The 26,893-nt window shown below is 60.3% G+C and overlaps 1 protein-coding gene across 4 annotated transcripts in view; it reads right to left on the reverse strand.

The window, feature by feature from the left end:
- Positions 1-708: 708 nt before the first annotated feature.
- Positions 709-26,893, reverse strand: part of MTCL2 (microtubule crosslinking factor 2) — a 33,904-nt gene continuing 7,719 nt past the window's right edge. Inside the window, exons 1-15 of one of the 4 annotated variants that reach the window (XM_080403766.1) lie at positions 21,657-26,880; positions 18,458-18,682; positions 16,712-16,870; positions 14,053-14,115; positions 9,963-11,195; positions 8,850-8,969; positions 8,551-8,676; positions 7,949-8,179; positions 7,672-7,779; positions 7,209-7,376; positions 5,875-6,126; positions 5,636-5,707; positions 5,179-5,249; positions 3,487-4,936; positions 709-3,390 (exon numbers count right to left, since the gene is read on the reverse strand). In XM_080403766.1, coding sequence (XP_080259892.1) covers positions 3,241-3,390; positions 3,487-4,936; positions 5,179-5,249; positions 5,636-5,707; positions 5,875-6,126; positions 7,209-7,376; positions 7,672-7,779; positions 7,949-8,179; positions 8,551-8,676; positions 8,850-8,969; positions 9,963-11,195; positions 14,053-14,115; positions 16,712-16,870; positions 18,458-18,655 — 4,401 coding nt within the window. In that variant the 5' untranslated portion in view covers positions 18,656-18,682; positions 21,657-26,880 and the 3' untranslated portion in view covers positions 709-3,240. The other 3 variants (XM_080403765.1, XM_080403764.1, XM_080403763.1) reach the window with 3 other exon arrangements.

A 26,893-nucleotide genomic window follows, 5' to 3' on the forward strand; every position in this document is an offset into this window, starting at 1 on the left:
GTGGGTGATGAAAGCAGAATAAAGAGGGATGGGACACGGCGTGCGATGGAAGAACACATGAAGGAAGAAAGGAATGTGATGGAGGATGGAAAGCAAGAAGTATGGGACATGGGGGATCAAAGAGCAGGGATAAAAGGGATGGGACATGAAGGGTGATGCAGGAGCAAAAGACTGAGAGGTGGGCCATGGTGGGTGATGGAGGACCTCAGGGAGGGACCATTCTACGTAGTGAGCCTGGAGGAAGCTGGGACCTGCAGGTGATGAGGGGCACAAGGGCAAGAAGCCATGGGCAGTGATGCAAAAGGGGACATGGGGTCCATGTGCGGGCTGGGGTGGGCTGCTGGGCAGGATGGGACAGGACAGAGGAGGCATGAGAAACACCAGCATCACAAGAACAATGCAGAGCTGAGAGGAGCCTGGTGTGAGGTGACCACCCTGGCAGTGAGGCCATGGAGGACCCATGGGCAACAACAAGGAGCCCTGGTGGTGTGGCACAGTCGGGGTCAGCACACAGGGATGGTGTTGGGGAGAGACAGGCGGGTGAGGAGAGGATGGGACAGCGTGTGTAGGCTGGGCAGCTGCAGGGTGGTGGGTACAGAGGGACCCAGCCACTCCACACTCCCCTCCGCAGCAGCACTGGCTCCCCAGCCAGGACAGGCATCACGGTCACCCCACCGCAGCACGGGAAGGCAGCACCAGGGGCACAGGTGAGGGGTTGCAGGGCCTTTATTCATCACACGACAAGCAGGCATGGTACAGGGGTGCAGGATGGGACAGGCAGGGGGCCCGTCATCAGGGCAGAAGGTGCCCTTCACGCGACCTTGGCATGGACTGGTGAGAAGCAGCAGGAGGAGAGGGCAGGGGAAAGCGTGGTTTTGCCCGAAGCACCTTGGGCTTTGCCCTGGGCTGGGCACTGGTGCGTGGGGAAGACAGGGGCAGAGGCTGGGGGGGCGGGCTGGGGCTGGATCAGCCATCTCCACACCTCAAGCAAATTTTCTCCACTGCCTCTGCCAATCCCTTGCTAGCCCCGGCTCAGCCCCCAGCCCCGCGGGAAATGTGCAGCACCGCTATTTACAGAGTAAGACGGAACTGACCAATATTACAAATAATTAAAAGGCAGTTGTAAAAATGAGAAACCACATTCCAAATGTAGAGAGTCTTTTAAAAACAAAACAAAACAAAAACAACAAACAAACCCAAACCCCCCATTACCAATGAAAATGCTAAAAAACACCCCGAAAGGATCTATGTACAGCAGGAGATCGCCTGCAGCAGTGCTGCGCCTGCCGGGGTGCAGAGACCTGACTTCACGGCAGGCAGGGATGCTGCCTGGCCCCGGCTGCTGGTGAGGGTGGGCAGCGCCTGCCCCGCGCGTCCCGCACCCGGGTGACAAGGGTCCCCGTGGGGCCGGCCAGGCGCTGCAGGAGCAAAAGGCCATCGGTGCTGGGCCGGCTGGGCCCTGGCTGATGCTGGTGTGTCCGGAGACACAGGCAGTGAGTGGCCGTCGCGGAGATGCTGACGGAGGCTGCGACGTGGCAGTGATGCAGCCTGCCTGCCGCGGGCAGTGTGCGGCTGGACGGGAGGGGGCAGCAGCTTCGGCCGCAGGAGCGTTTTTTAAGTGAAGCTGCAAGATGACAGCAACGCGCAGAGGCCCTGGGGCAGCGTACACTGGCCCAGAGCAATGCACGGAACCCCTGGAGCAGTGTACAGAGCCCCTGGAGCAGTGTACAGAGCCCCTGGAGCAGTGTACAGAGCCCCAGAACAATGCACAGAGGTCCTGGAGCAATGTATAGAGCCCCTAGAGCAAGATACACAGCCCTTGAGCAATGCACAGAGCCCCAGGAGGCACAGGCACCTGCAGGCAGCTCCACCTGGGCGAATAGCCCTGGCAGGCAAGCCTGAAAATAGGTCAGGCAGCCGCCTCTGAAATTGCTGTTCTCTCCTGGGGCTGCAGAGGCAACAATGCTGCTCTGCATGGGGCTGGGATGCAGCCCCCTGGCTCCAGGAGCTCTGCACCACCACAGGGACTGTGGCTGCTGCCCCCACTCCCTCCCTGGCTAAGGCTTTTTCTGGTGGTGACCGAGGGACGCATGGCGCAGACCGTTGGCCATACTGCAGCCTCCCAACCCACAATCTCTTAATCCAATTGGTGCATCTCCAATATAGCTCATTTCGGTATTTTTAAAATGCACTTGGTTTTACATTGCAGGCTGTCCGGAGTTGGGCAGAGCCAAAAGTAGAGGGGAAAAAAAAAAAAAAAAGAAAAAAAATGTATATTCAGCACTTGGAGGAGCAAATAACTACAAATGGCCCCAGGCAGGGAGGTGGGTGCAATGCTGGGGGCACCACAGCCGTGGCCCCTCGGGATGGCGGCAGGAGATACGCACGCACGAGTGCGCGCGCACACACACACACACACACACACACACACACACGCAGGCACACGCTGCCTCCCCCCACGCTGAGCACCCAGCGCCGCCGTCTCTGCAGCTGGACGAGCCAGGGGGACTGCCTGGACCCTTCCCAGCAGTGAAGGCCCTCAGCTGCCCCCCCACCCCAGAGCAAAAGGGTGGCCAGGGAGGGCCCCCCACCCAGCCCAGCCTGGGTGACCGCAGAGACCCTCCCCGCCTCCTTCCTGCCCGGGGAAGCACGCGCAGCCCCGTGGCTGATGCAACCGCACGGCAATCAGGGCTGGCAGGGATGCGCCGGGGCTCGGGCAGGGCGGCAGCGCTGGCAGCGGCTGCAGGGACCGGAGCCAGCACCCTCCGCCCCGGGGGCCAGCGCGGCATCGCGCCTCCATCCATCGCACCCACACGGTCTCCCTGCCGCGCTTCGCCCCAGCCCTGCCCTGTCTCCACGAGCAGCCTCCCTCCGCTGCTCTCCCCTTCTCGGGGCCCCGGCGAGCCCTCGGCACGGTGGGGTCCCAGCTGACATTCCCGGGGTGGTGGGCACCGGGGAGGACCCCCCAGTGCTGGCAGCGGCTCTGAGGGAGCAGGTCTCCGCACAGACGGGAGGTGAAGCAGCCACCCCGGCGGGACATCCCCGCGCACCCCGGGGCTACCGGCAGCCTGCGGCTCCGACATCTGCTTCGTAAGCGTCCCCGGGGGCGAGGGGACGGTTAGGAGACAGATGCGCCCGCGCTGCCTCCGAGAGGGGCCCCCGCGGGGTGGGTGTCAGCGCGGGTGCTCTTCCAGCAGGAGAGTGGGTAGCAGGCACGCTGCGTCCCCCGGTCCCCTGTCCTCACTCACTCGAGACCCCCAGCTTCTCCTCCGCCCTGGGGGGGTCCGTGGGGTGCAGTTTGCACTTGGAGGGGGAATGGCGGACGGCGGAGCGGGATGGCCGGGCGAAGCAAGAAGTGAGGGATTGGGAGCTGCAGTCACAGGCCGTGTCCTGCAAAGACAGAACAGGGCACAGGGGGGTTAGAGGGGTCAGAGACCGTGTCCCCTGCCACGGTGGGACACCCCGAGGGGCACCCTGCCTCGTTACCTCGCTGACTATAGCCGAGATGAGGTCGGGGTCCCGCAGGGCTGCATCCTTACTCCCCTGCCCGGGGGATGAGGGCTTGGGGTCCTCGCAGCTGCTCTGCTTGAGGACTTTCTTGTTCAAGACACGGGAGATGTTTTCAGCTGGGTGGTGGGCGGCTGGGCTGGGGTGCTCAGCTCTCTTGCTGCCCTCCTCCCCAGTGGCTTCCTTCTTCTCCGGAGGGGCAGTGGGGCTCTGTGCCCGCCCACAGACGTTCCTGAAGAACTCCTGCACGAGGCCATACTTGGGGGCTTCAGGCTTAGCCCTGCTGCTCTCAGGGCAGCCCGGCTTCCAGATGGACTCGGTGCTGCCTGCGTGCTCCACCACGCTGAATAAGCTGGACAAGCCGTCATTGATGTTGCTGAGGACGGGGCTGTCGCGGGTGGTGGTGGAGCGAGCCCAGGCAGAGCCGTTCTGCTTGCTCTGGTGCAGGTTCCAGAGGCTCCTGTCCTTGGAGGCATCCAGCTTGGAGGAAGACCTCCTCTGGAGCTTTGGAGAGCCATATTTTGGGGAGCAGCATGGCCGCTCAATCCTGGAGTGGACCTTATCCAGGGAGGAGGAGATCTGCTTGCTGCGCACGGACACAAGGGAGGAGCTGCGTGGGGACCAGCTCTTGCCATGCACGCCACTGCCACGCGGCAGGTCAGTCTGCAGGCCAACGCTCACCGTCTGAATGGTCTGTGTCCCCACGTGGGCCAGCCCCACTGTCTGGCTGGAGGTGCTTTTCACCTTCCTCTCCAGTGAGCTGGAGCGGATGGCCTGCCGCACGCAGTTGGTGATCTCCTTCATGTCATCGCTCATGTTGCCAGAGATCTCCAGGTCGTGCAGCGATGGGGGAAAGCGGGGCACGGGTGGCACTGTGCTTTCCACCGTGCCACCATCCAGCAGCTCTCGCTGCTGCTTGGAGAAGTTGCACAGCCACTGGCTGTAGGTGCTCTCAGCACTGGCTGACTCCTCCGGCTCCTTCGGCTTGGCCATGGTGAACAAGAAACCAGGTTCGATCATGATCTTTCCCTCCTTGTTGTGCACCAGAGGTGCCTCCAGCCGCCGCACCACGGGGGGGCTGTAATAGATGCGGATCCCCGTCTTGTCAGGCGCTGTGTAGCTCCTCTGCATTTGCTTCTGGGCTGGGTCATGCCCAGAGAGGCTGCTTGCCCGCGAGTAGTCCCAGGAGGAGATGCCCACCTTCTCCTTGGCCAGGCTGTCGGGGGAAGGTTGCTCAATATTCACATATGTACAGTTTGAGGGAGGAACGCCGGTGCTGTCCCGGATCCCGCTGGGCAACAACTGGGCAGCTGCAGATGCCTTTTTGGCCCGGGAATGGTCACCCAGCCCCGGTGTGGTTTTTCCAGGGAGGTAGGGAGAACAGTCGAGCAAGCTTTCAAACTCTGACATGGAGGAAACGGACTTGGTCCTGTGGGAGGAGAGAAGACGGGGCTCACAAGGGGACTGGGCAGCAGTCTGGCACCTCACTCCCACCCCAATGGGACCCCTCCTGAGCACCCAAGTCCTGCTCCTCATGGGAGCCCTTGGCATCCAGGACCACCCTGGACCATGGCTGCATCTGCCCCCAGCTGCTAGGGCTGCCAAGCCTGGGGAGAGCCCCAAGCAGCCTCCTCCATGCCCCAGGGACCATGTAGACACCAGTGCACGTACCTTTTGAGGTTGGTTCCCTTGGCTTCTGCCTCAGAAATTGTCTCTTTGTCTGTGATTTTTTCATTGAGAGCCTAGGAGGACACAGGAGAAAGCTCTGGTGTCGGCAAGCACAGGACCAAAGCACACAGGTGGTCTGGAGCAGAGACTGCACCCTGCTCCTCTCCAGCACTACTTCCCCCATGCAACCAGGCCTGGCATCCCATTCCCAGGGCTAGATGGGGCTTACTGTACCCATGTCTATTTTAAATAAAGTTTTTATAACCTCATGGAAGCCCTTGAGGTTCAGCCATGCTCTCCACCCTCTCATTCTCCCCAGCCCCTGGTGCTCCCCTTTGCAGCCTCATTTGCTGTTCAAGGGGGTGTTACTTTGGGTTCACAATGGGATCTCCCATCTAACCCTTAGCATAGACCTGAGCCCAACGAGCATCTCGAGAGCCCTCTGCCTGCTCTTGCAGACCTCTTTCCAGTTGCTGCTGTGCTTCTCCATTTCAGAGTGCTTCAGTGCCCATGGGTTGGCTCCTTTCTGCAACTGGAGAATGTGTTGGTCACTCAATGTGTGCAACATGTGCCCCTTTCAGCAAGCAAAAGCATTTGCTGCTTGCCCTCAGTGTGTGCCTTGAGTGCGTGCTCTTGGGACACACATGGAGGGCAAGTGGCAGAGGCTGGAGGAATATTCACGATGCGGGGACACCATACCTGGTTGATTTTGTTCTGCAGGTCCTTCGCTTGCTGCTCTGCCTGCTGCTGCTCCTCCTTGAAGCGGGCCAGGAGCTCCACTTTCTCCTGGTTCCAGTTCTTCTCGCTGATCTGCAGCTGCTTGGTGAGGTCCATGACAGCGCTGTAGGACTCGGCTAGGAGATGCTGGTGCTCCTCACGCTCCCTCTTCAACGCTACCTTCCAGTCCGGCAGCGTGCGCTCTGCAATCCCTTTGCCTGCCTTCGACTCCAGCTGCAGGGACATGTTGGTGGCTGTGGGGGACCCATGGCTCCAGCGTGGTGCTGGACATCCCCAGCAAAGGGGCAAGGCTGTGGGCACCCTGGTTCCCAGTGCAGACCCCGTGCTGCCTGCGACAGGCAATAAGCGTGTCCCCAGGGCTGTGTTGCACAGCACGGCTCGCCCGTGGGCACAGCCAAGCTGCAGCCAGCCCTGGCTTGCAGCCATGTCATGCCACACGGCCCGGCAGACGGTCACCCAGTGGGACACAGGCTGAATGTCCTGCCTGCTCGTCTGTGCTCTGCCTGCAATCCTGCCTGCTGGACCTGGCTCCTGGAGAGGGGCAGCATCACCTGCAGGGCTGGCGGAGCAGACGCCAAGGATGCTGCTGTTGCTGGCAGCCAGGAAGGCACCTGAAACTGGGGTGCTGCCACCACGGCAGCTCTCTTTTGGGGTGGGAGAGAGGGGAACTGGGGACTGCTGCTGAGCTCTGCCTGCAGAAATCCTGCCTGAAAGGTGCCGGCACCCACTCTGGGGAGCGAAGCTGATGTACGGCCATGGGCTGCTGCCAGCACAGTGCGAGGGAGGGGAAAACCCTCATCACCCTGAAGGCAGGGCTGGGGGACTGGTGGGACTGCTTCTGCAGGCAGGAGCTTCCCCCAGTGCCGAGGCTGCCCTCCCTCCACCTCCTGCCCTCGCTGCAGACATACATCCCTCCCGCAGCATCCACAGGGATGCAGAGCCCCCACCTGCGCCATGACCTGCAAGAGGAGAGAGGAGCGCTTTGATGCTACTCCTAGATGCCTATCCTGGGGAGGGATGGTGAGCACGGGTACCATCCTACCCACCCCAGACAAATCCAGCAGAGGAATAAAGAGCATCCTCTGCTGCTCTGCAGTCAGATTTTCATGCCAGCACTGTTGCTATAGAAACTCGCCTGCTGGAGTGGCTGCTAATTGAGATTCCCACAGTGCCACCCCGCCTCCCAGCCCTGCCCAACAGCCAGCGCCTGGCACTCAGCACAGGCAGCCCCAGCCCCATATCCCCACCAGGCAAGGAGGAGCTGTACCAGCCCGTGGGGTGTCCAGGGCTCCCACCTGGGCGATGTGGCACTTGAGCTCGGCACGCTCCATCTCCCAGGCAGCCTTGGCCTTGGTGAACTGCTGCTGCAGCTCGCTGGCACCGCGCCGCTCCTCCCGCAGCTCTGTGCACAGCTCCTTCAGGGTCACCTTCATGTCTGCCAGCGTCTTGATGCACTCGTTGGGCTGCTGGGGGATCAGGCGTGAGCAGAGGGAGCTGGGGTCCCATGCTGGAGGAGACCCAATGGGGTAGGAACCCGTGGGAGCTGCCCTCTCTGCAGCCCACCCCTGAAGGCTGCCCACCTGTGGGGTGAGGGACAGGGGGTGCCACCAAGGCAGGGGACCACCTCCTGGGGTGACGTGCCAGGGGGGAGCATCCCCTTTCAGCCACGCACCCCGAGAGGAGCTGCTATCCCACACCATGCAGCTGCAGTGGGGGCTGATCCTGCCCACCCACTGGGCTTGTGGGGACCCCACTCACCGTGCTGGGGGTCCAGCTGTCCCCGGTGCACATCTTGTTGTCTGCCTGCTGCTGCGGGGCGAGCTCCTCCTCCTCCAGCAGCAGGTACAGCTCCTTCATGCTGTTTACCTGCAGGAGACACCATGGCTGGGGTGATGAGGGGACCCACAGCAGGAACCGGGGTCATCCCAGCAGCCCCAGGTGGGATGCATAGGCATGAGGGATAGCCCCTGGGATGCCCAACAGCGAGGTCTCCCCTTCATGGCAGCCAAGGTGGAAGCCCCTCAGCCCACAGTACCTCCAAAAAGTCCTCGCCCTCATTGTGCACCATCTTGCCCTGGCGCCAGTGCTTGAGGAACCACTTGAGCTTCATGAAGAGCAGGAGAAAGCTCTGCCTGAACTGCTGTGACTCCTGCACCAGCAGGTTCTTCTCCTGGCTCCAGAACTTCTGCTCCAGCCGCCTCTGCAGGTTCAGGCTCTGCAGCTCGAACTCTCGCCGCAGCAGTGCTTTCTGGTGGTCCTCCTTCAGCTGCAGAAAGAAGCACAGGCTCTGAGACAGGGGCTGGTGGCAGAGACATGGTGCTTCTGCCCCAGGGTCTGGGCTAAGCCTGGTGCCAACCCCTTATTTAACACCCCCGGGAAGCTGCCATGCCCTGGCAGCGTGCTGGGGACAGCAGGGTCATTGAGGCGTTGCCATGGGTAGAAGCCCTGCGTGGCTGCACACCCATGTCAAGGAGGATGTGCTCAGCCCCTGTGCCCCTTGAAGATGGGACATGCTATGTGTGCGGTCCTGGGTGACACCTGGGTCCCCAGGTGGGTCATCAGCCTGGGGCTGGAGGTGGCACGGCCGTGGGTGTAGGGACACCTGACTCCCAGCGATCAGGGCTGTTGCCTACTCACCTGGCAGATCTTCTGTGAGAAGTTGTCCACCTCGTCCTTCCTCAGCTGCCTCTCCTGCGAGAGCTGCTCCTGCAGTCCCCGCAGGCTCTCGTTGGCCTCCGACAGCACCAGCTGCAGCTCCTTCATCTGAAACAGCCCGGGGAGGGGATGGGGATGGCGGGCTGCGCCTCCCCACATCCCTTCCCAACGGGGCTCTGCAACTTCCCTTGTCCCCAGCCCTCAAGAGGTACAGCCCGTCCCCGCAGCCCTGTCCCCAACCCGGCAGCCAAGGGGACACAGCTCCCCAGCCCGTGTCATACCTCGGTGGCGTAGGAGTTGTTCTCCTCAGGCCGGCAGGTTTTGTAGCTCCGGGGATGCGCGGGGTCTGTGTCCTTGGTGTGGGGGATGCGGTAAGGGTCGGCGTCCCTAAAATCAGGCTGCTGCATGCGTGGGCAAGTTAATGAGAACAAACCAAAAGAGCGGGAAGAAAAAAAAGCCAGAAAACAAAACAATGGGTCTCCGAAACAGTAAAGAACTACAAGACAACAAAAAGGATGATGAGGAGAAGGAGCTTCATCACCATGGCGGGAGACAATGCAGAAACCAAAAGGAAACACAGGATGAGGAGACACGTGGCCTGGATTGTTTGGGGAAAGGGGAAAAAAGAGAGAAAGAGGGAAAAAATGTGCAAACACCAGTTACGGTGCCATGCAGTGACTGGGGAGACTGGGACCTGGGGCTGGTGGGACCACATGCAGAAAAATAGGACTCTGAACAAGTGAGTGTGCTCCAGAAAGGGGCTTGTGTCTGCAGCCCTGACCACCACCGGCCGACATCCCTGGCCCCTGGCACGAGCTGGCCCCCCCTGGGGAGGAGGGGGAAAGCAGGGCATGAGCTCCGCTGCTGCACAGGCGCTCCTCACTGGATGCAGGTTTGCCCTGGAGTCTTTGCTCTCCAAATTACCCTGCCTGGGTACCACTAGGGGCTAAGGCTTCTTGCAGCTGGGGTCCTCACAATTTGGGCTGCTTTCAGGAGGCTGCAGGCTGCTCTCCTCCCACCCAGCTCATCCCCAATAAGCAAAGGACTTTTGAGCTGGGGATGTTGGGCTGAGCCAGGGACAACAGCCAAAACACTGGTCCCTGCTAAGGCAGGATGGTACCCAAAGGCCCTGGCTGTGGGCAGGGCAGCCTCGGCACCACCAGCCCGTGCCGGGATGCGCCAGGATGTCCTTGCCTCCTGCCCTGGGCACACTCTGTTGGAGCAGAGTCCTACCTTGTTCCCTGGCATGCAGCGAGGTGTTAGTCTGGGGTTTGCTCTGGAGAGGCTGGAGGGAGGTTACGTTGGGGATCAGGGTTTGCTCCGTTAAAGCGGGAGGAAACAGGGCAGCAAATAAAGCGGCAGCTCCTGCAGGGGACATGGGAAGAAGCCCGTACCTGGAAGTCAGAGGCATGCTCCTTCTGCAGTCCCTCTTTGGTGGCATCGTGGCTGCTGGGGCCGGAGAAGGGGAAAGACTCCGTGTGCTCCCTGAGGCCACTGGTGAGGTTATCCACCCTCCTCGCGAAGCAGCCCAGGTCCTGCTGGAGCACGCCCAGCCGCATGAGGAGCACATTCATCAGCTTGGCATCGCTGGGGCTCTCGCCACCGCTACCCACCGCCTCACCCAGCAGCCCCCCCATGCACTCGTTGTCCAAGCAAGCCTTCAGCCCAGAGGTGAAGCCATTGGCATCTGAAATCAAGACATCGATCGCTTTGCTGACGAGCGCCACTTGGTCCCGGATGCCCAGCAAAGTCTCCAGGTCCTTGGGCTTGAGCAGGTTGGCGGGACCATCGGGCACCTTCCCACCACTGGGCACCCTGTCCTGCCCATCAGCTTCGCCGCTGCCCACCCCGTCCCTCCAGCCGGCGGTGGGGATGCACTGTGCTGAGTCGCCGGCCTCAGCATCAGTCTCCAGCATGGGCCGGGTGGTCTGGCAGGAGGCCAGGTCACAGCGCTGGAGGTTGGACAGCAGCACACGGTTCTCGTACTGCAGCTTCTTCACCTTGCCACTCAGCTCGCTGATCTGCACCTTGGCTGTGGCCAGCTCCTCCTGCGAGGGCTCACTGACCACTGAGCAGCTGTCCTCTGACAGCGTCACGTCCAGTTCATGGTCCGACTTATACTTGGTCAGCTCATTCAGGAGGAGCTTGTTCTGGTCCTCCAGCTCCAGCAGCGAGCGCCTCAGCAGCTCAGCCTCCTCCTCCACAAACTGCAGGTGCCGGCGCAGCTCGGCCACCGTGTCCCCTGTGTCCCCGCAGCCTGAGACACCCACCAGGAACCGCACATCCTGCCCCGGCAGCTCTCTGTCCCCCTGGCCCTTCATGTCATCCATCTCCGCCCGCAGCCCACGGTTTTCCACCTCCAGCTCCACTATCCTCCGGCTGAGGATGTTGGCTTCCTCCTCCACCAGCTTCAGGTGGACCTTCAACTCAGCCTCCCGGGAATGGGGAGAGTCGGCTAGCTCCTCCACAGAGAGGGAGCTGTCAAGGTCCCCATACAGGGACCTGTACTTCAGCAGCTCCTCCTTCATGCCATCATTCTCCTTGGCCAGCTTGGTCAACTTCTTGCACATCAGGGCCGACTCCTCCTTGGCAAAATGCAGCTGGCACTTCAGGTCCGCACTGTCCTCCTGGGGACCAAGAGGACGCAGGCATTACAAAAGTGCTCCCAGGGCCATGGGGACTCTGACCCAACCCTGGGGACGTGCTGCCCTCCCACCCTAGTAATCCTGGGGAAGCCGCAGCCCCCATTCATGGAAGGGAATAAACTTTGAGATCCATCCTGGAGGCTTTCAGGGAGAGCGCAGAGACAGGGCAGGATGCCTGGGCAAGGAGACCCAATGTTGTAGCTCCAGGAAGGACACCGAGCCACCGCCAGGGATATGGGGACAGAGACCAGCCCTGCTGCAGCTTGATCCACTGCGGGGAGGAGGGGAGGGAAAGCTGTCAGGCTCCACAGAGCAAAAAAAAAGCCATCAACAAGGTTTCCTCCCGAAAGCTAGCAATGCTGAAACAACTGGCACTGCTGCTGGTGCAACCCCCCTGCCAGGGTCTGCGCCTCCTGCTCAGCCCCCAGTGCTCCATCACAGGGCAGGGAAGCAGTGGTTTTGGCTGCAGACCTCCCAAAGTCCCAGCCCGTGCCCAGCTTGCATCCTTGCTGCCACCACCTTGCCAGGGGACAGAAAACCCAGGCAAACCTCCTGCATCAGCTTGCCGGTCCCTTCCCACGCCTCTTTGCTTCTTGGGACTGTTTTTGCACGTGTTTTTTTTTTAAATTTAGCAGTTAGGATCTCGGCTGTTTGCCCAGGCAGACTGTTTCTCTGCTTTGGAAAGCTTTTTGGATGAGGGACCGGGATTTCCTGACGTCCAGCTCACGGCTTCCTGTGCCGTGGGGTCACTCGAGTGCTCCGAGCTCTGGTGCGGTAGCTGCCAGGAGGGGACCTGCTGGGCTGTGACCCGCACCCTGCGGCACCTGCTGGAGCCCAGGATGGGTGCTGGAGGCGGCCAAGCCCTTTGCCAGGTGGCTGCTGGCCCTGGCATCTCTCTGCCTGTTGAACTCATCCCCTTTTCCTGCTTCCTTGGCTGGCAGAAACAAGCCATCCCCCTCTTCGGGTGCTCCTGACCTCTCAGCCCCCCAAGCTGTGCCCACATTCACCCCCCTCCAAACCCCACAGCAATTTACTCCGCAGACTTCCCAGGCTGCTCATATCAAGGCCAGGGGTGACGTGGGGGCCCCAGGAGTTTGGGGTGCCGTTTTACTCCCCAAACACCCCACCATGACCACAGGAACCACCCTGCTGCTCTTCTGTGCTTGAGCAGGGAGACATGGCCTCGCTAAGGCGCTTTAAAGCCATGCCCCCCCTAATGAGCTGCAGAGATTAGGGGAGGGCCAGTGCGGGCAGCTCTAGCTGCCGGGGCAGACATGACCTCAGTTCCTGTTTTTCCAGGGGAAAAAAAACCCACAGTAGTCTGACATGTCCCTCTGCCCTTTGGCATCACTGGAGGGACACGCACATCCCCAAAACCACCTGAGTGCTCCTAGGGTCTGGGGCAGAGCTCAGCATCGAGCCTGTCCCCCCCCAGCTGTGTTTCTGGTGAGTGCCGATGCTCACCCAGTGCAGCCAGGCAGGAAAGGGGCCCAGAAGCCACCGATGAGTCACGAGCATCTGTGCCCGTGGTGCACCAGGCCATGGCTGCACTGGAAAGGGAGCAGCTGGCGGGGGCCACATCAGGGGCATTTGCACCCCGGGAAGCTCGGGGTTTGCCTTCCAGCACCGGCTCCTTCCTGGAGCATCAGTCCCAGCACAAAGCTGGGACCGCATCCAGCCCTGCATCCCCAGGCTGAGGGGTTCCAGCTCCGCGGGGGTGTGGGAAGCAGAGGAGGGGTTTACTGTGGCCCAGGGCTGGGGCGTGTTTCCTGCCCCAGGAGGAGGCAGATGAGGGGCTGCATTTCAGCCTCGGGAAGGGGGGTGATGGAGGGGCTCCCGGACAACCCCCTCTGCTTGGGGCACAGCCAAGTGTAGGTGCAAAGCCACAGTCTGCTCTTTGGCAGAATGGGGGGCAGGACTTGGGGACCATCAGCGGGCCTGAAAAGGCTCTCAAGGACGGAGTTAAAGGGAGATGATAAATAAAAGACAAAAGGGGGAAGTCTTTGAGGGCCTGGGGATCCCTGCACGGCGTGGGCTGTGCCAGCAATGATGCAGGTCAGCCAGAAACCTCGGGGGTGCTCAGGGTCCTCATCACAAGATGCTCTCAGCAGCATGTGGCAGGAGTGGCTTTACAGGGTCTCCCTCTCTGCCCTGGCTTTGAGGAAGAAGATCTACTCCCCAAAATAAACCTTTCAGGTCTTTTGCCTTTGAAAGAGGATTTTTCCAGTCTTAAAACACTTGCATTTCTATTCCCGCAACAGCAGCTCTGCCCCTCCGAGCCCCAGTAACAGCATTAGCGAGTCACAGCAGCTCAGCCCAACCACAAGTGACAGCTGAAATCCTGCCGCCCCAGCAAATCCCCCTCCCCGCGCGGCCCCAGCACGGGCCAGGGACACCGTGGCCTTGAGCTGCCCCCCACAGGGACCCTCAGCTCCCCCAAACCCCCAGGGCCACCCTCGAGCACGGCCGCTGGCACCGGCAGGAGGGACCCAGGCTGCAACAGCCGCAGCCCAAGAGCAGGAGCAGCTTCACGGTGTAAAAGCCAAAGTCCTTCAGTTCCTTGCTGCAGTCCTGACACGGCAAGGGTTAAAGCCATCAGCCAGCCACTGATACTCCATTGATAAATGAGACAAGGGAGTGGTTGAGGACAACGAGGACGGCCCAGCACGTCAATCCCTCCCTTATGCTCTCTCTGAAAGGCAGGAAAGCCCTGCAAGCCAGGGGATGGCACTGCCATGCCCAGGTTTACTTCTGAGCCAGGAGTGGTCCCCAGCTGGCACCATGTCCTGGGGTGCTGGTGGGCCACCGTGGCGTGCCCCGGCCAAGCTGGTGCCAATACCTGCACTGATGGTTTCTTCTCGGTCTTCCCGATGGAGCGAGACCCCCGCTTCTTCAGGGAATTCTGCAGAGAGGAGAGAACGAGCTGTTAGCCGCAGCGATGGCATGGCACTGTGGCACGGACAGACAGACCCAGCGTGGATAGACATTGATGCTGATTTCTCCAGCTGCTTGTGAACCCCAGGAAAACACCAGAGCCCCAGTGGGCTGAGGCCCTTTGCTTTGAGGGAGCTGGACTGGTAAGCATCATATGAGGTCTGGCCAGAAATTCCCCCCGCAGGCAAGCGAGCAGTGAGAGAGCAGGAGTGAGCAGGAAATGAGCCGTGGAGAGGCTGAGTCACGGTCCTGTCAAGGCTGGATGGAGCGGGGAATCCAACCCCCAGGCCAAGGGGTGGCTCTTGGGGCATGCCAGCGTGGGAGCAGCAGATGATGATGTTCCCCATCCCCTCTTCCCCAAGCAAGGGACACGTCCTGGTCACAGCTATGGGTAGGGCTCCTCCGCAGGACAATGCTGACTCTGCCCTCACTGCTTCTGGTGACACCAGAGACAATCTCCAGGCCAGCGAGGACAGCTGGGAGATGGGGAGGCCAGTCAGAGCAGTAAGGCAGACTGGAAGGGGGGGAGAAAAGCAGCTGCCCAGAGCAAAGCCAGTTAGGAGGGCAGCTGGGGGAAAACCCTCAGGAACATCAACGCAGCCCCCCAAGTGCTGGCCGATCCGTGCAGCCACCCTGGACCTATTTCCAAGCTGGCGCTGAGGCCCAGCAGCCAAAGAAAGCAGCTGTGAAATGTAAGCTGCTGCCTGTGCCAAGGTGCTGGGCTCCAGGCTTTCCTATTAAGGCCACGACCATCGCTGGAGCTGCTGCTGCTGCAGAGCCTCTCCCGGGGGCTGGCTGTGCCACGTCGGCATCCCTCGCCCCCACCGTGCTGGGGACCAGGGCTGGCAAAGGGCATCCCCAGCCCAAAGCAGCTCCAAGCACAGCACCCTGGGGCAGACGGTGCCTGTCATCGCTCCAGCTTGGGCGCATCCCTTGGGGTGGCCATGCCTAAGGGTCTCTTCGGTCAAGCTCGATGTGGCAGGCTTAGCAGCGGGTACCTGAACCGACCTGCTCCCCAGGACGTGCCAGGCGGGGTAGAGCCTGAGGGGCAAATGCATGTGCCTTTGGGGATGATCTGCCCATCCCAACAATTATCCAGTAATGGGAGAAGCCTCTTGGAAGGGAGAAATAATCAGCCCTGAGGGGCGAGCCCGGCCCTGCGCAGCCGCCACTCTGCTGGCTTGGCTGCTAACAAGCTCTGCCACGCTCTGTGCCCTCCAGCAGCAGCGAGGAGGTGCAGGAGGGCTGTTAACTCACTCCTTTGTCTAATTATCGCTCTGCAATCAGTGAGTAACCCCAATGCCCTTGCTCGCCTGGGGACATGCCACCCCCAGCTTGGGGAGCTGTGCTCTGGCATCGTCCCCCTTGGGCTCACGCAGCTGCAGAGGGGGGCTGTGTCCTGTCCCACGCTCTTTTTGCCAGGGCAAGGCAGCAGCTGCCGCTCAGGTCTCCCTGCACGCTGACCACGCAACCATTTTCTCTGCCTGTTTTTCACACACGAGAGTCCTCCAGCCCAGCTCCTGCTGCTGCCGTTTGTTATTCAGCCTGCACTCGCTGGCTGCTGGGAAAGCCATTTCACGCCTGTTAGCGGAGGCTGTGCAGAGGAGGGACAAGATCTAGGGTGACGCTTCTCTGTGCCACCCCACGAGAAGGGGGCTGCAGAGGGGATGGGTGTGACTGCAGCTGGGTCCTGTGGCTTGCCAGGAACCGGCCCCAGAGACCCCAAGCCGCGTGCTGGCTCCCTGCCCTGCCGCACAGGGAGGGGGCATTGCTGTGGGCAGAGAGCCCCCTCCCTGCATCATGTCCCTGTCCTCAGCGGGAGCAGGGCCAGAGCTCTGCCACGGCACATCTCCCATGCGCTGCCCTGACGGCTCTGCCAGGGATGCTTCCCTAAGCTCCCCAGGGACCAAAGGCATCCCGGGCAGTAGGGAAGTGGGTTACAAGTGCTGCAACGAATCACAAGCCCAGACTGTCACCAGGATGCCTTTCCTGTCACCAAGGATGACATCCTCCTGTCTGGGAGCTGGTCCCAAACCAGGCATGGCATGGAACACCCTGGACCTATGGGCACATGTGTGGCACACGGCTTCCCAGGACACTGATGAGATCGTGCACCCTCCCAGCTCCACAGCACCGCCAGGACATCCCTGCCATGCAGCCCCATGGCTCAGCATGACTTGAATCAGCAGCACGCAGGCAGGATAGGGCCAGCACCGGGCACTGTGCCAGGAGCACAACAGACTCCACACATCGTGCAGAGCTTTGGCCAGCGGGAGCTGGGCACAGCCCAGGTGGCTGGGCTGAGCAAGTGGCGGAGGACATATAAAGTGGCTCTAGCGCAGGCAAAAAGTCCTGTAGCCCTCCCAGGATGGAGTAGAGCCACCCCATGCCTGCAGGGTGGATGAAGCATGCCTCACCCAGGGCAGGCGCTGCTCGGGTTTCGCAAGCATCTGCAGCATGGTTTGGGTTTCAGCAATGCTGAGCAGGGATGGGGGATCCTGCAGTGCAGGGCCAGGACACCTGCTATGGGCAGAGCCTTGGGGATGCCTACCAGTCCCCCTCACCTCTCGGAGCTTGTCCATCTCATTCTGCACCACCTGCTTGGCCAGCTCAGTCTCGATGAGCCGCTGGCGCAGGTCCTCATTCTCCTCCTCCAGCCTGATCCTCTTCTTCTCCACTGCCTCCAGCTCATTGTGGAGCCGCACAGAGACGTCCTTGGCCACCTGGGGACACAACAGGGCTGCCATCAGACTGGGCACAACACGCATGGGGCTGGGACCGCAGTGCCTGGGCACCTACAATCCTCATGCAGAGATCATCAGGTTGTTACTGAGACCCTTTGGAGCAGACACTGTGCTGGGTGACACCCTGGTCCCTGTGTGTGCCCCCTTGCTTGCATGCTGTGACTGCTGTTCCCCCTTCACCAGCTGCAATGCTGCTCCACATCCCCATCCCCAACCCAACCCTGCCTTTCCCAGTCCTAACATAATACTGCAAGATGCTTGTCACCTTTTTGTATTTTTTTTCCACACCATGAGGCTGGAAAAGCCCCCAAAAGGCTGGAAAACCTGGTGGGTAGCACCAGAGCAGGCAGCCCCTCACTACTGGCAGCAGCTGTGCAGGCCAGGAGAAAGCCGAGCTGCTGCATCACATTACAGAAGAAAACAGCAGCTGCCCCGGGGTGAAGGGTGCCTCCATCATCCTGGGCAAGGCCCAGGGACCCCCCACTCCAGATCCCTGCAAGTGAGCAGCCCCTGGCATAAAGGGAGCTTAATGGCATGAAGTGTTCGCTCCCGCATCTGTATGAAGGGAAAAATTGTCCCCAGTTCCCCCGGTCTCCTGCCCAGCCCGGGGCATGAGCACTGTGGAGGCAGCAGCAAGCCCCACTGTGGGCTGGGCTCCTGTTTCCCCCGAGGATGGGCTGTTCTTTCTCCCCCAGAAAGGGAGAACTTGGAGGAGGGTGTTTTTGGCAGCAGCACCCCAAGCTGGGGGCTGCTGGGTGGTCTGGGGAGGGGATCGGGCCCCCAGCAGGGATGGGCAGCGCGAGGTGGGTTCACAGCCCTACACTTGTGGCATGCCTCGGCTCTGGGACTGGCTGTTTTCTGCTCAAAACCCCGAAGTTACCCCTTGAGCAGTTGCCTGTCCCTGCAGAGCTGTCCCCAGCTGTCACTGCACCCCACTCCTGGCAGCAGCCATGTCGATGAGAGCCCTCAGCAAACACTCACTGGCACCAGCGGCTCCTTGAGGGCCAGGAGCTGGAGAGGGTGAAGCAATATCACCCCGCAGAAATGCCCTCGTGCCTGCCCCAGCCTGTGGTGCCGCAGTGCCCGGGGCTCTGCAAAGTTTCCCCGACAGCCAAGAGCAGCAGCCCCCAGGTCCCCAGGCTCCCTCCCCGTGCACTCGTGCTGCTCCAGCCCGCGGTGGTGGCCCCGTCCTGTCCCCACTGGTGCAGGATAAGGGAGCCCAGCCCTGGGGCACAGGATCAGGCTGGGCTCCAGCCTGCACAGGATAAACCTCACGTATGGCATTATGAGACCCCCATCCTCGGGCAACACTGGCCCTCTCCACCCTCAGGATCCTCCCAAAGGCCCCCACGCCCAGACCGCGTGTGAGCTGAAAGCACTGCTCCCCACTTCCCACATCGCCACTGCCAGTGGGGAATGGCAATGCCCCCATCAGCAACCTCATAAACAGCGCAATCCTGCAGAGCTCCCTGCACCCCAGCATCCCCTGCCACCCCCTCGTCACCATAAACCACTCTGGGGGACATGGGGACTGCCTGGATGGGGATGTCGCCCTTCCAGCCTCACCTTGACGTCCTGCTCGAGGCTGTGGATGAGCTCGCCGTCCACCTGGCCCGTCTGTGCCACGCGCAGGCTGCGGCGCTCGGCTTTGCGCAGCCGGTACTGCAGGATGCGGCAGGTCTTGCTGGCCTGGTCCAGCTGCTGCCGGAGCTCCTGCAGCTGGTAGACATCCTCCTCCATGTAGACATCCCTCATCTCCAGCATCTCGGCACGCAGCTCCTCAATCTCATCCTGCGAGGAGATGTGTGTTAGAGGGGACAGACCCCACAGCTCGTTCTCCCCTCTTTTCCCCCTGGGACACCTCCCCACCATGGCTGCCCTGCCCTCCTCCATCCCACGAGCCATTTTCACAGACCTTCGACCCCTCGGGTCAAGCCCCATCCTTGCAGGAAAAGGGCTCAGAGCCAGCTAAGCACCATCACGCACTGGCAAGCCAGCCACCCGAGGTGGGGACAGCCAACACAGGCGCCTGTAAATATCTGCGGTAAAAGAAAGAGGAAGGTGGGGGAGGGAGAGGAGCTGCAGGAGCAGCACAGGCGGCAGCCGCGGCAAGAAAAATGTAGGTTGTCTTTGGAAAAGATGTGTCAGGGAGGCAGGCGAGGGAAGGAGGAGATGGCAGGCGAGGACAGGGGAGGCAACGCAGGGACATGAGTGAGACGCTCCCGGTGCTGGGGACCAGAGGTTGCCCCTTGTTTTGCCACCAAGGGGCAAATCGCTGGGCTGGGAGAGGCTCATCACCATGAGAGCTGATGAGACTGGAAAGGGGAGTAAGGGGGGACCCAGTTCAGCGATTTGCCCCTTGCAAATGGGATGACATCCTGCTGGCACCAGCGCTGACCCAAACCCTCCGCCGGGTCTGTGGCACATGACTGCTGTGGATCCCCTGCAACAGCCACAGTGCCACTTCCCCATCCAGCACAGGGCTACAGCCATTGGGGATGCTCAAGGACTGTCCCCTCGGGTCCCTGGGGACCCACACAGGCTGTGCTGCCCAAAGCTCTTTTCACGTCCCTGTGAACACGGTCTCGACCCAAATTCTCCAAGCAAACGCTCCAGTGGTCTCACCGGCTGTTCTCCTCGACAAGACCCAGTGGACCTGGCACGCTCCTGGGAAGGGATCAAGCATCTGTTTTCCTGCCAAGAAAGCTGCACCACTAAACACCTCCCATCACTGCCAAATGCAATTGCCACGAGATGTGAGGGGCTCACGCTGCTGCCTTGCACCATGTCACGGCCAGGGAAGGGACAAGAGGAGGATCCAGCACAGGCAGAGGGGATGCACTGCCCCGATTCACCCCAGGCAGAGGGGGACAGGACCCCACTGCTCCCAAGACTGCCCATGACAACGACCTGAGACAGCAGCACCACGCCAGCTCTGCCAGGCACTGGCACTCTTGCTGCCACGCTCACCCAGCCCGGACAAAGCCCCAGCTGCAAGAATTCCCCCGAAAAGCAAAGCTGAGCCTGGCGAGGGGGGGAGGCAGCTGCGGGGACAAGTCACAGTCGCTCACTGTTGGCTTTAAACACTATGTGACAAATAAGGAACGTCAATTAGACAATCCCGGATTATCTCTGGGCCTAGGCTGCTGGAGCCTGGCGGCACCACAGCTACCAGTGTCCTGCCGCCCTCCACCGCTGCTTCTTGCTGGGGGTCTTGAGAACAACAGCAGGGCAGAAGCAGCACCAAGGCACCGAGATGGGCAGTGGGGTGTCCCGGGGACACCTGGCTGGGCTGCGCCAGGGACAGCTGGAGACCATCCTGTAAAGGGGCATCACTGCAGGTATGTTTCTGAAACACTTCACGGACAGCTCAGGCATGAAACCCTCGAGGGACGGACCGCACACGCCTGCAGACAGCCCTGTGACTGCTGTGATGCACCGCAGGGTGACAAACCTGATGGAAACCCACTGCCAGCACTGCCCAGGTCATGGCCCTGGGGACACCAGCAAAACCCCCGTAAACCAAACCAGCCTGGGGAGCTGGTTTATGGGATCTATTCCTTGGGAGTTTTCACGGGAAAAAATCCATTATGCACCGGAGGCGAGCAGCTGCTCTGCAATAGGGTGGTGGAAAACAACCTTTCACCACCAAAGTCATGCGAACTGTGGCTTGGATATGACTGTAGATGCACATGGAGCTGCCTGCGTCCTGCTCCAGTGCTGACCATGCCAGCTCCCGCTTGCCATGCGGCTTCCCCAGGCAGCAGCTGAGCAGGGCAGGGAGAGGGACCTTGGAAAAAACCCAACCAAACCTCACATTTGCTGGAAGGACGCCTGGGCTTGCCATGCTAAGAGCTGCTGCTTGTTTATACCTCGGGCTGTAGCAACCGTTATTTTACAGGGAGGCCATGTCCAGCACGAGCTTCTGAGCGGCTCTTTCGTAGGGTGCTTCCCCAGGGATCAGGGCTGGAGGGGTTTGCAGCCAGGCCAGCACTGGGGGGGGGTGGGGGGTGGGAAAGCAGTGCCTCCCTTTGCTCCAGCTGCAGGAATTCACCCACACCCTGTAATGCCAATAAACCCCTGAGTGGCTGCAGCCCAGCAGCTGCACAGCCGGCCCCAAGCTTGCTCCTCAGAGGCAAGCCGTGCTGCTCAGCCATAGTAACTGGATTAGGAGTGCAGAGCAGAAAATGCCAGCAAACTGGGAGAGAATTTAGGATGGCAAAGCTGACCTCCTCTGTGCCAGGCTGCCGTGGGTGGCACAGCCCCACAGTGTCTGGAGGCAGCGCATGGGGTGCAGAGAGGTCCCCTTATGGCTTTGGGGGTCTGTGATGGCCACTGAGCCTCACCCTTTGCATCTGCACATTTTTTCTGGAGTTGATGCCCAGCTTAGCAAAATCAAAGCAAAAAAATCCATTTGGATGGAGGTGAGGGCTGAGCCAGCCGCAAGGAGGAACCCCACAGAAATATCCCCAGTTCAGGGGGGCACTGCGAGCATGAAGCACCATAAGCGATGCTAAATGAAGCATGAAACAGAGACAAGGACAAGATAAATGACTTCTTTCCCACACAACTGCCCCTGGGGACTGCAGGCTCCGCCACTTGTTCCATAATCAAAAAGGCGCCCACCCCTATGCAGAGTCAGAGCCTCCCAGCACCCATGGGCTGCTCGTCCTCTCCATCCTCCAGGGTTATCCACCACAACATCCGTGCTCACCCCATCCCTGTCGCAGCAAAGATTTTGTGGTGTTTTCACACTAGAAGTCACCTGTCTTGGAAAAGATGCTAGGGATCTGCAGTCCAGGGAGACTTGTTTCACTGCCCAAGGGACAACAGTGTGCAGGAGCAAACACCCCACTTGTGTTTGCAGGAGCCAGGTTACACTCGATGGAGGAATCCAAGAGACAAGATAACTTCAACCGTCTTCACGCAAACCTCGGAGACACTGTCTCTCCTTGGGAAGACTATTCAGGAAACTAAAGAAGCAGTAAGGTGGGATGCAAACTGCCTGGGTCCAGTTCAGACACACACACACACACCCCCCGGTGTGTTTTCACAGCAGAAGGTGACAGCTACAGCCCTGTCCATGTGACCGTGCCCACTTGCAGGACATCGGCACCTCCAGGCAGGGCAAGACCTGGAAAGGGCTGAGCTTTAGGGCGATGGCCCTGGCAGGAGAGGGACCAGTGGAGAAGGCTGAGCACACCCCAAAATGCAGATCAGACCCATCATGGGTTGCAGCAGCAGAGTTAACCCTTTAATCTCCTGCCCAAGAGGAGCTGCATGCTGGCTTAGGCGCCTGCAAGAATGCAGCAAGCTCAGACCAAGCCAGGGGACTTGCGCTGTGCAACGCCTGCAGCTCCTCAGCAGGATCCGCTATCTTTTAGAAGCGGAAAGCAGCAATGGATACAAAACAGGATCATGCAAATAACGACATGGCTGGCTGTCGTGCTGCTGCCAGCGCATACACCCTCAGCTTTGGCAGCCCCAGGCTCTGGGGTGCAGCCAAGCAGCAGCTGCCTGTCCATGGGGGACGGACGGGCGGCTCTCCGGGGAGCACGGCCCTGCCTGCATTCACACCCTCCACCCGCACCCTCAAACCTCAGCGCAAGATGCAAGCAAGGAGAAAGGGTGGAAGCTGCCTGTGTGTTTTGCATCGATGCCTTTGTGCAGAGCTCGGGGCTGCGCTGGCAGCGGCTGCGCCCGCCGGAGAGCCTGCAATCCCTCGTGTGAAGATGGGGATTACCGTCCAGGAGCAACAAGCACTGCTTCCTCTGAGATTACAGGACAAAAGCAGCAGCTTTCAATTAACTCTGAGCCCCTGTCAGACAGAACAGGGAATTATGCTAGGGAAAAATATAGAATCAGAAGGGATTTCAAAAGGAAATTGCCCAGGGTACCCAGCATGTCCCCTTGCCAGCAAGGGGGTCCCAGTAAACGCAGCTCACCCCAAACCCATGCCAGGGTGCAACGGTTCAAAGGATGTGTAAGGCACACCCATGCGTCATTGTCACACACAGGGGTTTCCTTAGGTGCACTAAGACCAGCTCTCGCCCAGCTCTGACAGTAAACATCAGCCATCCTTCCCTCCATGTCACGCTGGAGCTCGATGCAGCAGCCCGAGCTGAGCCCTGCCCCTGGCCGGCACGCCAGCTCCCGCTCAGCAGAGAGCACAGCACGTCAGCGGGGGAAAAAAATCAACATTTCTCAGCTTTACACCTGCCCCCATAAATTAACAGGCAAACAGCTGGGGGCTCTCCGCAGCCCAGCCCGTGTTGTGCAGCATCTGAACAGGCGAGAGGCTGCAAATCCCTTTCCAGAGTGGCTGCTGGAGAAATGATACACAGCAGAGCTCTGCACCCCGGCTCTGCCTGTGGTTAGTGGGACCCCCAGGCATGGTCCCTGGCCCTGTGGCCTGGCAGGATCCGAGCAGCAGCACGGCTGGGACCCAGCGCCAACCAGGCTGCCCAGACACAACCTCCAGGTCCCCTACGCAGACCCTGGTGCCCCTGTGTGATGCCCTCAGCGAGCCCTCGCTGGTGCCATGCACCAGTCCCCAGCTGCCTTGCAGGAAATGAGGCACCCATCCACCCACCCTACCTGCTTCTACACAGAGCTGGGAAACGCACCCAAACCCTGAGGGACACAGGGTGACGCAGGGCAGGGAGCAGGAGGGAGCAGGCAGGACGGTGCTCCCAGCGTTACCTGGCTCTCACCTAAGCCCCTTCCAATGGAAAGGGTCTGCGGGCATCCCCTCCCCTCGCTCCAAACCCTCTCCTGTGCCCACTCTTTGTCTGCCTGTCCCTCCGCAGCTGCTGCCGTATCGCATCTCACATTTTCCAGCCCACTGAGCAGACCAGGAACTGCTCTCCATTGCATGGCTCAGCAACGGCAAGACCTGGCAAGGACATCCAGAGATGTCCCCTCCCTCACTAGGCATCCAACCTGCACGTGAGAAACCACCCTTTTTGGAGAAATGCTTGAAATAACCCATTTATGGGGGGTCACTGCAGGTGCACACACCCGAGAGCAGGGCAAGAGGAGACACCAGGCCAGGTGGTACACTCAGAACAGGAGAAGGAAGGCAGAGCCTTGCAAAAATCTGGGTTGCAAAGGGAAATGGGTGAAGTGTGCTTAAACATGTACATTTTATTATGGCAGCCGAGGAGAGATGCAACATGAGCTGGCACTGTTACCGAGGGCTGCGATGCACTCTGCTAGGAAGCTCCAAAACCCTGTGTGCATCACATGGGCGTAGTAGCACCACACATGTCTGGCCCATGCCAAAATCCTCCCACCCCTAAAATTCCTCATTTCTTTTTAAAAACACACGAGGTTTTAGCTGGCTCCAATGAACAAATAAAAAAGATACTAATTTGCCGCTACTTGGGTGAGTCCTAGGAAACAAGTCATCTCTGATAAGGTGATAACGCCTCTGATATTCACCCACACCTGAGGGGAGGGGAGCTGCTGAAGCCAGGGGCCATCCCTGCAGGGTCCCTGCGTGCTGCTCTCCAACCTGGGCTGCGTGTCAGGGCGGGTGATGCCGATAGCTTGGGTTAGGGCTTTATTTTTGCCATAAGGCCCCAAATCCCCCGATTTTTAGCACAGACAGCACAAGCCAGCACCCTGCTGCAGCCCAGCACAGTCTTCTGCTCCTTGCTGGAGAAACCAGGCAAATCTTCCATCTTTTTTTTTGGAGCACAAGGGGTGCATGCATCTGCCTGTGGCTTCTGCCCAGCTGGAGCCAGGGTACCACCCCAGCAGTCTCCTGCTCAAGCGTCAGGAGAAGTGAGCGACAAAACCGAAACATGGTTATAAGCCGGATGCACATGTCAGGGAGGAGACCCATGTGCTGGCGCGAGCGCACATAGATGTCACAGTGAAGAAACCACCAGCATCCCCCTGGTGTTTCTTGGTGCATGCCTCCAGCAGCTCTCAGCTCTCCCCATGGCTCCTGGCCAGGAGATTTCAGTTGCCACCCCGCACAGCAGGTAAATAATCACACCCCGCACGCCTGCAGCTTGCCAGAAAGAATATCACGTGGAAACAGAGGAAGCAATTGCTCAGTTCGCAGGAACAGCAGCATTTGCACGCGTGTTCTTGGAAACCGGAGGGGCCTCATCTGTATTTTTCCAGCTCTCAGTAAATCAAAGCCCTTAAGCTCTTGCTGCTAATTCTGGCAGGAGTTGGGACACCAGCTGTGAACCAGGGCTTTGCTAATGGACAAAGGGCCTGACTGAGCATCTTCCAGTACGTCACCCAATGCCTAACTCCCACCTCATAGCTATAATCCCAACACATTTACAAACTTTGGCACCAGCGGTTGAGAGCTGGCCTGACCTCCAACCTGTGACATCCAAAGAGCAGCCAGCGAGAGGTGGCACCTACCCCTGAACCCCCCAGCAGGTGACTGCACCAGCATCTCATCCAGAGCTCTGCCTTGAAGAAGAGCAGAGTGCACAAAATGCCTGCAACCCACTGGGACACAGCATCTAGCGGGTATTTGTGCCCACCCTGCAGCAGGCAGCGTGTGCCAAGGTGCACCAGGTCGATGTGTGACCGGAGGCGGAACAGCTGTGTCCCTGTCCCCACACAGCATGTCTGCCCTGGCTTCACCATGTGCCTGCCACACACCTGGAAAAAGGCCCCGGGGAACCAGTGGAAAGAAGCAAGCTGGAAAATCTCCCCAGGGTCTCGCAGCATCAGTAGGCAGGAAAGCAGTGGGGAGCATCCCACCCTGTGCCAGGCTAAGCTGTGCCCAGCTGCACTGGGTCACGTCATGCCATGCTGTATCCCAGGATGTCAGACTGGGCTGGGCCAAACTGTGCCATGGCAAGCCACACCAAGCTGTGCTGAGCACAGCCGTGCCATGCTGAGCTGTGCCTTGCTAAGCTGTGCCAGCCCTGGCTGTGCTGAGCCTAGCCACGCCAAGCTGGGGCCATGCTAGGCTTGGCCATGCTGTGCTGAGCCAAGCTGCACCCATCTATGCCATGTCAGGGCAGGTCATGTCCTGCTGGGTCCTACCAGGCCAAGCTGGCCCACATTGTGCCAATGCATGCCCTGTGCCAAAGCGTGCCATGTCACCCTGAGCCAAGTGGTGCCCAGCCACGCCGCACCACGGTGGACCATGCCCAGCTGGGCCTTGCTGTGCTGGAACAGGCCAGGTCTTGGCCTCAGCCATGCCATGCTGTGCCAAGCTGAGCTTTGCCCTACGTCCAGCTGCACCATGACAGGCTTAGGCAAGCCATGCCCTACATCCAGCCATGCCACACTGTGCCGAGCTGAGCCAAGCCCAAGCCCATCCCCAGCGCGCCAGGCCATCCCCAGCTGTGCCATACTGCCCTGAGCTAAGCCCAGCCATACCATGCCAAGGCCACGCTCACTGATGCCGTGCTGGGCTGAGCCATGCCAAGCCCTGCACCCAGCCATGCCACGCTGCCAGCTGAGCCCGGCCAGGCTACGCTCAGTGGTGTCGCCAGGCTGAGCCAGGCCATGCTGGGCTGAGCTGTGCCCTGTGCCCAGCTATGCCCAGAGATGCCTCACTGTGCCACGCTGTACCTGGGGACGCTGTGCCATGCTGAGCTGTGCTTTGGGATGCCATGCCATACCGTTTCCAGGGATGCTGTGCCATGCTGATGCCCTGGGATGCCACTCCATGCCCAGAGATGCCACACCATGCCATGCCAAGCCCAAGATGCTGAGCCACGGTGACCCCTGTCCTGGGATGCCACGCTGTGCCATGCTATATTGCCCAGGATGCTGCACCATGCTGAGCCATGCCCTGGGATGCCACACCGTGCCATGCCGTACCCAGGGATGCTGAGCCGTGCTGAGCCGTGCCCTGGGATGGCACACCGTGCCATGCCGTACCCAGCGATGCTGAGCCGTGCCCTGGGATGCCACACCGTGCCATGCCGTACCCAGGGATGCTGAGCCGTGCCCTGGGATGCCACACCGTGCCATGTTGCACCCAGGGCTGTCGTGCTCCGCTCCCGCCCCGGG

This window comes from Falco punctatus (assembly GCF_963210335.1).
Source record: "Falco punctatus genome assembly, chromosome: 10".
NCBI classification, from domain to species: domain Eukaryota; kingdom Metazoa; phylum Chordata; class Aves; order Falconiformes; family Falconidae; genus Falco; species Falco punctatus.